Raw genomic sequence first — 18507 nt, 5'->3', positions numbered from 1 at the left:
AAAAAATTATGCACATTTTAAGAAAGGAAAACTGTATTAAAATTGTGATACTCAATACATACCAATAACAAAATGAATACAAATCACGTTGGACTTTTGCAATTACAAGAGGTGCTCAAAGTGGTTGCCATCAGCGTCCAGGCACTTCTGATTATGGCAAACTACTGCTTGAGCAACGTTGACCAAAGTGTCCACTTGTATACATTTTTTGGCACCCCTGGTAGACAGACAGACAGATAGATAGATAGATGATAGATAGATAGATAGTCAGTTGAAATACCTTTGTGATAACAATTTTTTGATGATAGAGATGATTGTCTTGAACTTTTTGGATTCCTATTTACAAAGCACAACATCTGACTAGCTTATTTAATATGCAGGTAGTTTGTTCTAAGGTGTCAAGTCCCCTTGCCAGGCAAACCCTGAAAAGGAGTCAGGAAACTGACATCCTATTTCTGGCTCTATCAGCTACTATCCAAGAAAATTTTGCTTTTCAACTCCCTTTGCCTACCATCACCTCTAATATTCAAATAATAACCATAGTCCTATGTAAAAAACTACAAAGTGGTTTTCATATTTATGATTTCATTTACTTTCTACATCTACCCTGGGAGAAGGCCTTATTTTCATGCAAATTTTACAGATGAAGAGACTGAATCTCAATGACTGTATGAATTTTCTAAGACTTCTGGGGCTTGACCCCAGCTCTTTTTACTATACACCATTGCCTTTCGGCAAGAATTCTATGCATCTGTGTAGCTCCAATGGAAATAAATTTAAAAGACAAAGTTAAATGTTTATGTATGTATCAAAATTATTTTAAGCAGATCATATATTCAAAAACCTTCTACCAAATATAGATTACTATGATAGCTATTATAAACACAAGGAATAGAAAGCATAAGTATAACCATGACTTTGAGGGGCTTAAAATTAAGTACATGAGATCAATATAAGGCCCTAACTATAAATAACAAAAACATACACATATAAGATGTAAGATATAAGATATAATAAACATATAACATATACACTTTTTATATAGTTAAACTAGGTGATGATGAGAAGAAAACCTAGACACACCTAGGGTAAGAACAAAACAGTGTCTATATGCATAATTGGACAATGAATAAGGACAGAAAGAACTGACATGATTGTTGTTAGATGGGTTCATGCCAGAAAACTTAACAGTAGATGGAAAACCGTATTTTGTTATCATATGTCACATGGAATTGGGTACTGGGGGCAACAACAAATTACAGGTTTGAGAGAGAATGAGTATGGATGTTATTTATTCCAGGAGATAAAATGCAAGAATGGAAGAATTTCCATACTTGGTCAGGGAAGGTGATTCTTTAGTTTTTAACATCTGCCTAGTTCTCCTGTTTTCAATATGACAGTGTTTTCTCTGCACACATGCACCTGTTATTTTCATAATGTCTTATCAACCCAAAGTACAGCAAATAATACATTTAAATATGTTACATAGTCCCATGTGAATATAAACCTCCAACTGAGAACACCACCAGGACAGGCAGAGAGCCATCCCTGCAATCTAGGTACTTGGCCTCATGTGTGTTGTGTTTTGTGTATTTTCATGAATATTGTTGATATTCTTCTCAGGGATGATGGCAATGACTATTTCCCTATGTTTTATTTAGATATCCCTTGGGCCAATAGAATTTCTTCTTAAAAAATAATGTACGCATAATATTTAGAGCTTGAACTATTAAGTGAAATACATTGATTTATAACACACACGATGAGTCAGATATGCAAGCCAAGATAATTCATTTCCATTGCATAAATGTAATAAGCTTCACAATCTCTCTTGCACAACATTCCTAGACATTTTTACAATTTTAAGGCTCTAAGGATTAGCTACTTAATATTCTTCACTTACTGAAGTAAAATGGGCAAAATTTGCCTGAAGTTAATTTTTACATTTCATGGGGAGAAAAGTTGTCTCCTCATCAGTGTTCACATTTGACTTGCTGCATCTAATTTTTAGCAAATACTAGTAAGTGAAAATGTCATCAATTTATTCAATGCCTAATCTAGTATCTAAAAGATGTACATATGGTCCAACAAAAAGTCCAAATAAAATAAAATATTCAAAGGGCTCAAATGATAGAAATTCTCCACTTTCCAATTATCCTCACAGTTCTATAACTAACCAGGCTTTCTTCTAGCACATTGAGTGAGCTTTACAAGATTATACAGCAAATGCACGCTGGGTTAGGCAATGCAGAGCCAAAACAACTTGCTGTCCAGTCCTCCAATGTGCATTCAATTATTCCTCTATAAGGAAGCAGGTTATTTTTCACTGTTTATTAGTGGGAAGGGAGCAGTCATATTTTAATAGTAAGCTTCCTGGCAAATGGAACACTGCTCAGTATTTTTAGTAAAAATTATCAGAGATAGTAATCAAAAATAGTTAGCATCCACAGCAGGTGCACTGACTAACTAGAACAAACCTCAACTCAAACTACACCAGTGTGAACTGGATGACTGGACCTAGACTTACCCAAAGTCAGGACAAAGCTTCAGTGGTCAGATGCTAAAACTGTTCAGCAAGTTGCCTTCAAGATGAGAAGCTGATCAGACACATGTAATTTTATTCCCTTCTGCAACCCCACTAAAATACAGAATAAGGATTTTTAAAAAAATAAAAACATGCATTTACTGAGAGTAGAGAAAGTAGAAGAAGAGGTAGCAATAACATTTGGAAGCTGGAAATAGATGGACGAGTGATACCAATGTAGGAGGCCAAAGAAAGCCAACTTCCAAGCAACAATGAAAGTAGAGAATCAACCCAATTCTCTCAATAAAATCCTCAAAAGATACAGGAATAGCCATCATCTGTTACCTCTAATAAGAGGGTATAAGAGAAAAAGAAGGGCTAATCAATACTGTAACATTGCATGATCCCTTTCTCCATTCCAGATCAATGGGGGTCTGTCTCTCTCATACACCACTATGATACAGGAAGTGTAATCTGGAAAGTGTCTTTGGACTGAGGGAAAGCCAGGCACAGTTGAGAACAGGAATATTGTTTTGAAAGAAAGAGGATTGACAAATATACGCCCATATCTACCTGTCTATCTATATATCTATATATCTACCTATCATTTGCCTATAATAATGTTGAACTCTACACCCTATCCATACACTGCTCCTCCAATTTGCTACCTAGAATTCTTGTAGCCAGGGAATTAACTACCCTCAGGCAGGATAATGGAAGAAATCTTTCTGTAGATCTGCCTAACTTTAGAGGAAACAAAGACAATTAAAGGGAGCCTGGTAGATATGACTTCTAGTCTACAATATTTCTGAGTCTTCTCCTTCTTATGCACCTAGTAGGACTACACATACTTGACATTAGGGATGGTCATGTAACTAGCTTTGGCCAATGAACTAGTGAGCAGAAGTGACATGTGTCCCATCCAGATGGATGCTTTTAATTGCCAGTTTGTTTCTTCACCCTTGTCTCCCCTGTTCTGGTGATCATGGAAGCATGTGTTGACATGGAATTAAGGTACTAAGCTATAATATACAGTTACCGGGACTGGCAGGAAACATTGCTACCAATATTTTGGAGGCATTTTTTTATCCAGCCTGACCTACTGTATCGTGACTGACATATGTAGGTTCCCCAACAGACATATAAAGAAGACCACACTTGGGCCGGCCGAGTGGCGNAACGTCCTCCACAACTAGACTGAAGACCAAAATGACAGCAACTTGTCTGTTCCCCTTCCCAAATTCCCCAGCGCTATTCCCACCCCTCCCAATTCCCCAGTAAAAATCTTCAAAAAAAAAAAAAACACACCAAAGATCGCAACAGATGACACCTCACCAAAGAAGATACACAGATGGCAAATAAGGATATAAAAAGATGCTCCAAGTCATATAGAATCAAGAAAATCCAAATTAAAACAACGAGATACTACTAAACACCTATAAGAGAGACCCAAATCAAGAACATTGACAACATCAATTGTTGGTGAGGTGGTGGAGCAACAGGGATTATCATACATTGCTGGTAGGAATACAAAATGGTACAGCCATTTTAGAAGATGCTTTGGTGGTTTCTTACAAAACTAAACATATTCTTTCCATACAATCCAGCAGTCATGCTTCTTGATATTTACCCAAAACAGTTGAAAACTTATGCCAATACATACATCTGCACACAGGTGTTTATAGAAGCTTAAATTATAATTGCCAGAACTAGGAGGCATCCAAGATGTCCTTCAGTAGGTGAAGGAATAAGTAAACTATGGTACAGGCAGACAAGGAAATACTCAGCACTAAAAAGAAATGAGCTATCAAGTCACGAAAATACATGGAAAAAACCTTAAAGGCATATTACTAAGTAAAAGAAGCCAATTTGAAAAGTGTACATACTGTGTGATTCCAACTATATTATACTCTGGAAAAAGGTAAAACTATGGAGACAATAAAGAGATCAGTGGTTGCCAGTACTGTGAGGAGTAGAGATGAACAGGCAGAATACAGAGCACTTTAGGGCAGTGAAACTACTCTGTATGATATAACAACAGATAATGTCCTCATACATTTGCCCAAAAACCATAGAATGTACAACACCAAGATGGACCTCAAGGGTAAACTATGGACTTTGGGTGATTATGATGTGTCACAGTAGATTCACACTTGGGAAAAAAAATATATATAATAATAATAATGATAATAATAATACACTATTCTGGTGAGCAATGTTGATAGTGAGGAGGCTATGAATATGTTGGGGCAGGGAGTATATGAGAAATCTTGGGTTTTTCCTTTCAATTTTGTTGTAAACCAAAAATTGCTGTAAAAAAATAATGTTTTTTTAAAAAAATACAGAGAACAAGGTGGGCAGCTGTCTTTACAGGAAAATGCAGAGATCTGGTGTGTTGTATTGAAGGTTTGTTTTGTATGTGGTTAATATCTGTAGTGGCCAAGGTTTTGTATAAATTTTTTATTCAACAATATTTATTAAGTGCCAGCAATGTCGGGGCTCACCCTTCACATAAACTAAAGAATCATCTTTGCTAAACTTTGAAGTTTAAGTGTATANAAAAAAAAAAAAAAAAAAAGAAGACCACACTTGTCTAATAATTACTGAGCCCCATTCACACATTCAGTTCCAACCAAGGTTTTACTCCCCACTTTTAAATATTATCACATAATCATGAATGACGGGTTACCACTTATCTAAGTGATAACATGAAAGTAAGTCTTATCCACAAGTATAAAAAAGCAACTTGTATTAAACAGAGGCTCTGCAAAGAGAAAACTATGAAAGAAAATACTGTCATTAGCATCTAAATAAGGCTTAAGAAGACTTAATCAAAAACAAAAGTCATATGGAATATTAGTCATAAGAAAAGATGAAATAGTGCCATTTGTGGCAACATGGATGGATCTTGAGATTATCATGCTAAGCAAAATAATATAGTAAGTCAGAAAAAGTTGAGAACCATATGACTTCACTCATATGTGGGATATAAAACTGAAAGCAACAAATGAACAAGACAAACAATGAAACAAAAACTCATAGACACAGACAACAGTTCAGTGGTTACCAGAGGGTAAGCAGAGAGGGGCAATAGAAGAGGGTATCAAATATATGGGGTCAAATATATGGGAAAGGAAGGAGATCTGACTCTGGGTGTTGAACACAATGCAACATACAGATGATGTATTATAGAATTGTACACCTGAAACCTATACAATTTTATTAACCAATGTCACCCCAAATAAATTTAATTTAAAAAAGAAAAAGTCACATTTGGAGAATTTAAAAGTTTAGTAAGTTAAAACCTGAATATAAGAATGAAAACTTCAATAAAAGTACTAAAAAATTAGGTTTAGGAAATTTCCCAGAAAGCAGAGTAAAAGGATGGAAACTAGAAGAGAAAATCAGAGGACAGCTTCCTGAAATCCAACACTGAAATAGCGGGATTTCTAGACACAACAGTGAAAATGGTAGACAGGATATCATCAATTCAAGAATGTTTCCCCAAATGTCCATGAGTTTCTAGATGTAAAGGGCCCACTGAGTGCCCAGCACACTGGATCCAATGGACCCATCGAGGGACATCAGGATGAAATTTCAGTACACAGTGAAAAGACACAATATAAACTTGAGTCTTCTCATCCATGAACTTGATACACATCTCTATTTAGGTCTTGTTTTATGTCCTTAAATAAGATTTGCTGTAGGGATAATGGTTCTCCTTCATGTTTGGCTTTTATTTTTATTTTGTTATGGTCAGAGAATTCTTATTTTAAAATAACATGTTAATTGTTGATATTTGCTTTGTACCCTGATATACAATCTCTTTTGTCAATGTCTTCTGTGTGCTTTGAAAGCGTGTATATGCACTGTATGCAGTAGTCATTGACTACATTATGTTATCTATGAATCTATCTTTATTAGATCAAGCTTGTATTTGGAAAGTTTGTATTTGGAGTTGGTACAAAAGTAACACTCCTACTCCTTTCTTCTCTCCCTGAGGTCAGTATCAATTAAAATATAACCACAAGTACCAAACAGGTAAAAATAAAAATATTAGCTTTTTACTGTTAAAAAGTAAACTGGAGAATGTGCTTACATATGACCTATAATATTTCATCCAAGAATCACCATCAAGTCAGGAGAACAGCTAGAGAACGACGTGTCTGCCCTGCAGGAACAGAGTTGGCCTCAGCTTACACCATAGTGAAGGACAGGGAAGAGTGCATCCTTACTGTGTGGGCAGGCAAATCCAAAAGAGGATGAGAAATCCCAAAGCTCAGCATGTTGTTTCTTTCTTTGCCACTTACCTACCAGATCAATGTGTTCTCTTTCCATGTGAAGGAGTGAGTAAGGTGAGACAAGGAGATGCAAGGGATGTGCTAGAATCATGGCAGAAGGCTAGAATCATGAGACAATGCGGTAAAAATCTCCCACTGACTGTGGATGTGCCCATTTTAATTCATTTTACCCAAATATTTTCTTTTGTTAATATTTATTTTGAGAATATGCTAAAGGTAACAGGCTCAGAATTGTTATATCTATGTGTTAAATTATTTCTCTTATTATATAATGACCTTCTTTATTCTTTTTAATGCTTAAAACCCATTTTATCTTTTATTAATATAATGACATCAGTTTCTTTTGGATATTATTTGCCTGGAGTATGTTTTTTCAAACATTTGCTCTCACCTTTCTGTATCTTTATATTTTGGTGTGCTGCCAGATTTTTTTTAAAATCCAAACTGGGTGTCTGTTTTCTAATTTGAGTTAATTCATTTTTGTTTAGAGATTATTAAATTATTTGCATATCATTCTAAGATCTGATTTTGTGCTTTATTTACCAGGCATTTTTGTTTGTGCAGTTGTTCTTTCCTCACTGTTATTAGTCATCATTAGTCCCCTTTACCTCAGTGGATTAGGAATGTATATATTCCATATTAATTCTTTAAGCATAGCCTTGAATTTTTAATATTCATTTAAATATATTTTTTGTCTTGACAAAACATGAGTTAATATTTATCACTCTTTCCCAAATATACAAATACTTTAGAACATTTTAACAATTATTTTCAAGTATTTTAATTTTATTTTATTTTTAACCAGTCATTGTATTATTGTTTTTATTTTCGATCAATACATTTAAATACAGTAACCTAGATACTTGCCAGTTACTTTGATCCCTTTTATACCACACGTTCATTTAGCTCAATTTCTTGCATTTGTACTTATACTCTTTAATAATTTTTTTAGGATTGTTTGGGGAATGTTAAAAACATTATTCTTTGTTAGACTGCTTTTATTTATACCTTTATTTCTTCCACATAGCTTAACTCCATTTAGAATTCTACATTCTTTCAAGTTCAGAATAAATTATTCTTATTTTAGCTATCATTGATCTTGAAAATTAATCTAGTATTTTGTTCTGTTAAGAGCAATCTATCCTTTCCCTAGATGCTTTAAAATGTTTCTCTTTGTCATTAGTATTATAGAATATCATTGCATGTGTCGGGGTGTGGATATAATTTTATTATGATTTTATTTGTAATAGCATTTTAAGCCCATATTATCACTAACTTAAACAAGATATAAAATATATTTTGTGATTTTATTAACATAACTAGCAGTATTTGATAAGTTTTACACATTTTTAAAAGTAGTTTTTAGAATTATTTATTAGACTAGTTCCAAATTACCTGTAAATTCTTATTAATTGAGGACTGTCGTATATAACTGAGGACTATAGTATATTTAATGGCTATACTTTTAATACTTGGTATTAATTACCAATTGTGAGGAAAAAAAGACCTTTTAAAGTTTCTCTTTAAAAAATTTTTCTCTAGAGGAAATTTCACAATAATGGGTCAAAAAAATCCATAACAGTAATATTATTATAAAACTACTTAAAATATTTTGGCATTTTCAATATGAGTTATGCCTGCTTCCTTTTTAAAGCCTTCAAAAATCAGTCAAGCAAACTTAGGGAAAATACCTAGATGATCATCATGGAATGTACAATCAGGAACTGGCAAAAGATACAAACAATATTCTCTCTGTGCTAAAACTCTATGTCCCCAAAATCTACTTATGATTAATTATGGAAGAGTCACTGAAAATTCATTTGAGGCAATAACAAATAAATAGTAATGATCTCCAACATTACCCAGAACAGAAATATCACAATAAATCATACTAAAATAAGCATTTATTTATAGTCAGAATTTTCCATTAATTTTTTAAAATGTAAGTTTATTGGACTGACAATGGTTAGTGAAGTTACATAGGTTTCAATTGTAAAATTCAGTAATACATCTTCTATATATCACATTATGTGTTCACCATCTAGAGTCAGTTCTCCTTCCATCACCATATATTTGATCCCTTTTACCCTCATCTACCACCCATCTTCCCCCTTACTCACTGGTAGCCAATAAACTATTATCTGTGTCTATCAGTTTTTGTTTGTTTGTTTGTTTGCCTTGTTCCTTTGTTGCTTTCAGTTTGATATTCCACATATCAATGAAATCATAGGGTTCTCGACTTTTTCTGACTTATTTTGCTTAGCATAATAATCTCAAGATCCATCCATGTTCCCACAAATGGCACTATTTCATCTTTTCTTATGGCAGAATAGTATTACATTGTGTATTTATACCACATCTTCTTTATCTAATCATCTATCAAAGGTTTCCATGTCTTGGCCACCGTAAATAAAGCTGCAATGAACATTGGAGCACGTTGTTTATTTACGGGTAAATGTTTTCAGATGACATCATGCTATATATAGAAAACCCTAAAGACTCCACCAAAAAGCCATTAGAAACAATAAATGAACACAGTAAAGTTGCTGGCTACAAAATCAACATACTAAAATCCATTGAATCCTATATACTAATGATGAAATCTCAGAAAAAGAAATTAAAACAAAATTCCTTTTGCAATTGCAACAAAAAGAATAAAATACCTAGGGATAAACTTAACTAAAAATGTGAAAGGCCTATACTCTGAAAACTGTAAGACATTTTTAAAAGAAATTGAAGAAGACAAAAAAAAATGGAAAGACATTCTGTGTTCATGGATTGGAAGACTCAACATAGTTAAAATGGTCATATTACCCAAAGCAATATACAGTTTTAATGCAATCCCCATCAGAATCCCAATGGCATTTTTTAAAGAAATAGAACAAAAAAATCATCATATTTGTATGCAATCACAAAAGACCTCAAAAAGGAATCCTAAGAAAAAAGAACAATGCTGGAGGTATCACACTCCCTGACTTCAGCTTGTACTACAGAGCAACAATAATCAGAACAGTATGGTATTGGCAGAAAAACAGACACAGAAACCAATGGAATAGAATTGAGAACCCAGAAATAAACCCACATAAATATGGACAGATAATTTTCTACAAAAGAGCCAAAAACATACAATGGAGAAAAGACAGCCTCTTCAATAAATGGTGCTGGGAGAATTGGAAAGCCAAGTGCAGAGAATGAAACTTGACTGTCATCCGTCACCGTGTACGAAAATTAACCCATTAGTTTTTAATCCATTGTTTAACTTCTTACCAATTAAAATTACTCCATTACTCTTATATAATTTGTTGAAAAAGGAACAGTACCCATTGCTATAAAGACTCAACCCAAGGGACTATAATCCCTGTCCCACAGGGAAAGGAAGAGGCTGCCATGAGAAAAGCCCTATTTATTAGTCAGACTCTAAAAATAAAGTTAAAATATCACAGAAATGACCTTCAGTCAGGGTGTTCATGAGACTATAGAATTATTAGGGACCTTATCTTTTCAACTGTAGTCACTCAACTTTTGTTATTGGGTTATATGGAAGTCTCCATGGAAAACTGGAAAAATAATTCAGCATTTTTCAGGATATATCCTGGACTCAAGGGACTCAACATCCTGGCTACATCTATTAATCATGTTTCCTACAAGACAGGGTCTAATTGAATTAGTTGATCACTAAGAAAAAAAAAAAGAAAAAAATATTGGCAAACAGTACACAAGGCTGATTTAAACATAAATTATCATCATTAGTCCAGTAAGTAGTGACCAAGGGTAATAATTTTTATAATATTTAATATAACAAAATCCACAAGAACTTTATTCAGCAAGTACTTACAAAGTTAATGTTCTCATAATGGGCACTTTTCATTACACCCACTACTTTTCTTCTTAGGTATAAAATTCTAAGTTCATATCTACTTGTAATCTTTTATTCTACATTCTTTCTTGCTGCAGTATATTTTATGTTCTCATATTACAACTATACATAGTTGTTGCAACATTATCGACTACATTCTCTATGCTGTACTTTACATCCTCCCAACTATTTTGTAACTACCAATTTGTATCTTTTACTATCCCTTCCCATTTCTCACCCAGCTCTCCACCACCCACCCCCCTGCAAACATCAGCATTTTAAACGTTATATATTTTGGCTAATTCCCTTAAAATAAGGGTTGTAGCCTTGCCAGAACTGGTTATCATCTCCTCTCTGCCCTGCCTTTGTCAACTGAACATTAAGTAATTGACACTTTATCATGTGTAAGATTGCATTTATTGGCTTTCCTGTAAAGAAGGCTTTTAATTTTTTTATATAGATATCTTTTTCTTGTAAATTTTTATTTATTTCCTTGCACAATTTTTCTATAAGGACATTGTGGTTTTCATATGGATTATGAGAACTTTTTCTGTTAAAGACTTCAGCCTTTTGCTGCAATACACACTGCATTATTTTCTCCATTTTTTAACTTGTCTCTTACTTGTTTTATGGTGTTATATGTTATACAGAAGTTCTTTTTTTATTAAGTTAAAACTATTAATCTTTGCTTGTATAGATTCTGCCTAAAAAATCAATATGCTTTCTACCACCTAAATATAAATCAAAATATCAATCTATATATTTTGTTTGCTTCCTCATTATACTTAAATCTTTGGTCCCATAGGCACTTACTTTAGAGAATGCTGTGGGATAAAAATTTATGTTATTTTCCAAATATTTATTTAATCAATTAGCAAGCACCGTATTTTGACTAACCCTTCTCTCACTGAAAATGCTCTCATTTAAATGTTCTATATAATGGGGTTAATGTCTAAAGTCATCCAGCCAGACTGTAGCAGGCTTCAATGCTTTGATTGTGGACAGTTGCAAAAGAACATGGTTCTGGAATTAAAGAGAACTGTGTTTGACTAGAACACAACTGGGTTTCAGCCATAGCCACGTTACCTTGAGTAAATTACTTCTGCATCTGTTCCTAATCTGTAGAATGAGGAATAATAATTGTACCTAAATCCTCCTACTGTTGTGAGAATGAGTCATTACTCAATGATTCCATTTGAAGATATTGATTAAAAGCATACTATGTAATAGGCTTTTATCTTGAGTGCTATGATTATATATAGCTACCTTGAAAGGAGATAATTTCTAGAGATAAATTATTTTGACTTCATTGAATTCAAATAATGACCTCTAGTCCTGCTCCTAACATTTAAATCTGCCCTGTACTTCCATCATTGATGGAAAAGACACCAGGTATAGTATATACCAGGGGTTCCAAAAAAATGTATACAAATGGACATTCTGGTCAACATTGCTCAAGCAGTAGTTTGCCGAAATCAGAAGTGTCTTGATGCTGATGGTAAACACTTTGAGTATCATTTATAACTGCAGAAGTCAAACGTGACTTGTTTTCATCTTTTGATATCGGTATATATTATTACAATTTTAATAGTTTTTTCCTTTCTTAAAATGTGTATACATATTTTTGGCACCCTCTGTATTTAGTCTCCAACACATTACCTGACACAGAACCAGCCAGAAGTGGGTAAATTTTGTGAATGAGTGACCAGATTAAGTTCTTGCCCATGCAATTTTCCTTATTAAAAACAGAGAACAAATTATCTTTAAACACATTCTTCATTGTTTAGTAAGACTAAGTATTTTTAAAATATGTATTTAGACAGAATAGATAGAAAGGGAGAAGCACCCATACTCCCTGCCTCAAGGAAAAGGCCAGCATATAAATGACAAAAGATGATGAAATTCTCTCAGAACCATCATCATTCTGATTCATCATGGCTTATGGGCCCACAGGAAATCTAAACCTCAATACTTCCAGTTGCTTGATTAATACACAAAACTAGCACGTAGTCTGTCATCCCTGATCAAGGAAGGAGAAAAACTCCTCCTAGTGACCCTCTCTAGACACATAATCGAACTTCTTTGCTCCCAACTTAAATATTGATTTCTTGGTGCTTGGAGTCAGCACATCTGGTCCTCGGAACATAGGCTAGGTCCAGGCTGGATTTCATGGCTGGCTCCACTGCTCACATGTTACTTAACCTACCCATGCCTCTGTTCACTCATCTAAAAAAACAGGCATAATAACTGTGCCTACTACATGCAACTGTTGTGAGAGTTAAACAAGTCAATATTTGTGAAGTACTTGAAGCAGTACTGGCACCATAGCCAAGAGCTCTGTAGTTATTGCCAAATAAGTTAATACACATCAACACTTCCTTAGTGGAGCCTTCCCTGAGTTACATACTTTTTACATACTTCATAGCACCAACCACCAGGCATGTACTCAAGTTTTAATATTACATTTATTTTTGTAATAACATGACTGTATTCCCCTACCAGACTGTAAGCCACCCACAGCAGAAATATGAATATATTGGCATCTTTGTGTGTTGCCATTATGCACAGAAAAGATTATTCAAAATTTCATTTGTTTTTGTTTAATTTGTTAATCTAATAAATCCCCAAACTAATTTTTCCTTTATGGGTCTTTGGTTAAGCTTTGGTATAATTTACAAGCTTAGTTAATTAAATTCCTTTAAGAAAACAATCATTGCATCAAATAATTGTGGGGCTGGCCTTCTCAGCATGCTAAGATTTCTTAACAGATGACAAGGCCAGGTTGTGATTTGATTAAAAATTTCAGCCCTGACTGCCAGGCTCTTGAAGGGATCTTCAATTCTTTTTATATTCTTTTATCAAGGGACCATCGCCTTAGAACTATTATAATTATTGGTAATGTGTCTACCTCAGATGTTAAAATGACATCATATTGAAGGTGGAATACCTCTCCTGGCATTGCCTGACTTGTAGGCATAAGATTTAACATCTTCCTTCATACATATTTTTACTCACAATGGTATCACCTAAGCCCAGACCAGTGCCTGGCTCATGAATGAATGAAGGAAACACAAGTTCAGAAAGGCATTAAAAATAATTATTCATGAATACAATTCAGGCAGCTCTTTGCAATGCTTTAAAAAAATTGAAAAGTAAATACCTTAATGCTGAAATGTATGTAGTTATCTTTGAGAAAACATTTTTTAATTGCCTAGAGTCCTCGTAACTCCTTCTTAAGCTCTAGCATAGCAAGAAGTATAAAACCGTGACTGAAATATTTACACTCTCCTCAAGTCCCATAAAAAATGAATCACTAGTTTATTCATCTTGCCTAATGATACAGAAGGGCAAAACAAGTACGCAAACAATGAATAATAATGCGAGAGCTCAGATTGTAAAATCAATATGGCAGATCAGTAGAGCTACGCTTCATTTTAATGCTCTGAATGCAGTAGAGCTTATCTTCTGAATTATATATATATATATATTGACCTAATTACATAAATATTGACTTTTCCTTAAATAAAGCTTTTTTTTTCAGTCTCACTATAATTACGATGTCAATATCCGTGGCTGTAGTAACATTGAATTTAAATTCAATTGTGACTGATAGTGGCATGCCATGAGATAATTCAGTCACATGGCCTCAGAACATTGGTGGCACTAGATAATAAGTGATAAGTTAGTAATCTCTTAGGTATATTATAATAAAGTAAACTTCTTTAAAAATTTTTTTATTAAAATTTATTGGGGTGACAATGGTTAATAAAATTCCATTGGTTTCAGGTGTACAATTCTGTAATACATCATCCATATATCCCATTGTATGTTCACCACCCAGAGTCAGTTCTCCTTCCATCACCATATATTTGATACCCTTTACCCTCATCTACCACCCCTTCCCTGCTTACCCTCTGGTAACCACTAAACTATTGTCTGTGAGTTTTTTTGTTTATTTGTTCGCCTTGTTCCTTTGTTGCTTTCAGTTTTATATCCCATATATCAGTAAAATCATAAGGTTCTCAACTTTTTCTGTGTGACTTAATTTTCTTAGCATAATAATCTCAAGATTCATCCATGTTGTCACAAATAGCACTATTTCATTTTTTCTTATGGCAGAGTAGTATTCCATTCTGTATATACACCACATCTTTATTTAATCATCTATCAAAGGACTCTTTGGTTGTTCCCATGTCTTGGCCACCATTAATAAAGTTGCAATGAACATTGGAGCACATATATCTTTATGGATACATGTTTTCAAAATTTGGGGGTGTATACCCAGGAGAGGGGTTGCTAGGTCATATGGTAATTCTGTTCTTCATTTTTTGAGGAACTTCCACATTGCCTTCCATAGAGGCTGCAACAATCTGCATTCCCACCTACAGTGTATAAGGGTTCCTTTTTCTCCACAGCCTCTCCAACACTTATTATTTGTCATGTTGATGATAGTCATTGTAACTGGTGTGAGGTGAAATCTCATTGTGGTTTTTATTTGCATTTCTTTGATGATTAGTGATTTGAGCATCTTTTCATAGGTATATTATAGTAAAGTAAACTTCTTTAAGAAAATTATTATTTCATCCCCAGTAATTTGGGGGTTTGACTCCTCAGCTTATCAAATTTCATAACATGTAGAAGTAATGACCAAGATCACTGGAACTTGGTCAATAGGTCGATATGGCCTTTTTTTTTTTTTTTTAATCAAACACTTCAAACCTAACTTCAATCCCCAGGCCACCCTATTAACAAATTCTTTGATCTATTGACAGGTGTCAATAGTTCCCCACAGCTGTGTGTGTATATAAAGGATATCATTTAATATTAGTTGCTATTCTTTGACATATTTCCAATAAGGATCCTATGCATAGTTTAGGCTAAAAGAAATGTGATCTGTATAAATTCTACTTTTGAAAAAAAACACCCTACTTAATTATTTCTTCTTACATTGTTTTATTTTTACAAGAAAAGGTTTCCCACAATTACTATAGTTGTTATATCTCTGGGACAAGCAATGATGCCATATCTGAGAACATTTTTTTTACCAATCAGTGGCATTAGGGGAATATTCCAAATGCTTTAAGAAGCTGGGGGGTGGGGGGTGAGGGGGAAAGTATACTTTGCTCTTATAATATTTCTAGAACTCCCACTCAAGGGTTTTGTGCTGTCCAATTTAAGAAGATCAGAAGTATCACATTAGTCATTTAATGTTAGGGGAACACATGGAGAATGCTATGAAAAAACAATGGTGTCCACACTTGGGTTTAATAATTGTTGTAGACATATCATGGTAAGTTGGTCATGCATGACCATGTGTTTTCTTATTTGCCTCTGCAGGGATGCCAGATGAGATGAACCTCAGTGATGTAAAGCAAATCCATCAAACAGACGGTCATAGTACTATAGACACAACTGGATCAGGATGTACAACAGCAACTGAGTCAATGACATTCACCCTGATGGGTGCAGTGATGTTACTCCTAGGCTTTGGTAACTGAACTCTTCTGTCCTGATCATATATGTCTTATTGGAGTCTCATTTCTCCCCTCCCTTCATTTAATTGGAATAAGAGGTCTTTTTTAATGTAACAGTCATATTTATGAAAAGGTATGTAACACTAACCTCTTAGAAGCCAAGTTGGAATGTTCACAAAGTATCTAAAAATCAACGTTTAAATGATAGACTGTCTGAAAATGCCTCCTTTGAATCTAAATTAAACCTTCTTCAATTCTATTATATTAAACCTGCAAATGTGAAGAATATAGCAGTGTATTCAATTAAGAAGGATTTGGTGTATCTATAATTTTATTATCCTTGATTCCAAACTCCTTTCTTTAAAAGAAAAAAAGTAGTTTGATTTGACAGTGTATTTGCAAAACAATGAAAACAGTACAGAGTGTTTCTTAAAATACTGGCTAGAATTCCATTAAATGAGTCAAAATAAACAATGGCAAGTAGTATGCATGAGTTTTCAAGAAATTCTTCCATTTTTGCAAGCTATCGGAAGAAATTACTGAAAGCCTGTACATCATAAAGTAGATTGCTGAGAAACATTCTATGTAATTTCATTAAAGAAGCTTGGTAATTTTTATCCATTGTAACTTAGCCACTGACAAACCTCAAAGCTAAGGTATTTTGGTAGCATCTGATCTGTATTCCATTATATCCAAAATGCAATCTTTGGTATCGTGGGTCTGTCCTGGACTCTCTCTTTGCCTAATGCATTTAGCTATGTTGCAAAGTACATGCCTGCTCTAAGAATATCTCTAATAAAGCCGCTAATTATTTGGTGGAAAACTTTAAAGAATATGGATCATTTTCTTCTGGCAAAATAATATATCCATCCACTTTCAAAATATTATTTGCTATTTCTTTTTAAATCTTGATATTGAACAGTTGACGCTATACATTTTTAAAGTTCCTATGAATCTCTAAAGACATATATTGCACTAATACAGAAAATATGGCATGCAATGCTTTAGCTCTTTTGCTATTTGCAGAGCTGCTAATCCACAGTGCCTGAGTCCTCAGCTGTGATAAGATACTTTACAGACACTGATTAGTATATGTCTATCATTGCACTTAAGGAAGAGATAAGTCAGCTTTTATTAAGAAGTATTACATCCTGTGGACAGCCAGATAATATCATTAATACAAAGTGACAGAATAGAAAACAGAAGTGCTGAACCTATAAAATAAAAAAAATCGCAAAAAGATTTAAAATGACCTCTGAGAAAGAGTTGAAGAGGACTCAATTGACAGTCAATATTTGTAAGGTGATATCAATCTCTCCAAATCATGAAAAGGTATATGATTAAACCATGTTCTCTATTAGAGTCTCAATTAACCAAATGATCTGACAATGGTCGATTTAAACTACAATATGTTCAAACCACCAAATCAGATTGTATTATCTGTTCAAACATGCCTCAGAACTGGAAATACCGTTCTATCTGCTAATTCTGGACATAATTTCCCTAGACTTCCATTCTAGACCTTAATATTTATTCCACGATCTACTTGGTTTATAACTCATTTGCACCACCACACTCCACAAATTATAAACTTAAACATGTATTTTCTTTAATTTTCATTTCAACCTCAGCTCATGATTTAAATAACTCTGAAACAAATAATAGTAAGTTTCCCACTTGTTGCACTCCAGCCCAAGTCATGATTGGTTTGCTCTGGCAAAACTTCTGACCCAACCTTAGAGGAATTTGGAAGACAAACAAACTGAAAGGCATGGTTAAGCAGTCTTAGATGTTTCTGGATAAAATTATTTGACAGCAGAAAATTTTAGATATGTCAGGAAATGGATAAAAGCAGAGTAGTAACAAAGTTAATACCGGTAGTATGAATGAATTATTATTTTTTTACCAACTAAATGTTACATACTCAAATGGGTGTTGTCCAGCTCCTGGCAGGCAAATTGGAGACTATAAATATAAATGTTTTATATATATGTATATGCATATATATAAATTAATACATATATATATATACACACACACACACACATATGTATATACAGAAAGTGCCAAAAGAATGTATACACATTTTAAGGAAGGAAAAAACTGTATTGAAATTATGCTGATGGAGGGTAACCACTTTGGCACCTCTTGTAATTGCCTAAGTCAAATGTGACTTGTATTCATCTTTTGTTATCAGTATATATTATTACAATTTTAATACAGTTTTCCTTTCTTAAAATGTGCCCACATTTTTTTTTGGCACCTTCTGTATCTACACATAAAAAATTATAAGGGTTCTGCTAGAGCTCAAAACACTTGCAGGTTTTCATATTTTTTTAGGAGCCAGAGGCA

The 18507-nt window shown here is 33.8% G+C and overlaps 1 protein-coding gene across 1 annotated transcript in view; it reads left to right on the top strand.

Annotated features, from left to right (window-relative positions):
• Nucleotides 1-18165, top strand: part of GPC5 (glypican 5) — a 1048823-nt gene extending 1030658 nt beyond the window's left edge. The window contains exon 6 of the mRNA XM_019668718.1: nt 16019-18165. Within this exon, the coding sequence (XP_019524263.1) occupies nt 16019-16179 (161 nt within the window). The 3' untranslated portion in view covers nt 16180-18165. The remainder of the gene's footprint in view (nt 1-16018) is intronic.
• The last annotated feature ends 342 nt before the right edge of the window (nt 18166-18507 follow it).

The sequence above is a fragment of the Hipposideros armiger genome, unplaced genomic scaffold (genome assembly GCF_001890085.2).
Source record: "Hipposideros armiger isolate ML-2016 unplaced genomic scaffold, ASM189008v1 scaffold_534, whole genome shotgun sequence".
Taxonomy (NCBI): domain Eukaryota; kingdom Metazoa; phylum Chordata; class Mammalia; order Chiroptera; family Hipposideridae; genus Hipposideros; species Hipposideros armiger.
The sequence above is the reverse complement of the archived record's forward strand: the minus strand, read 5'-3'. Positions and strand labels throughout refer to the sequence as shown.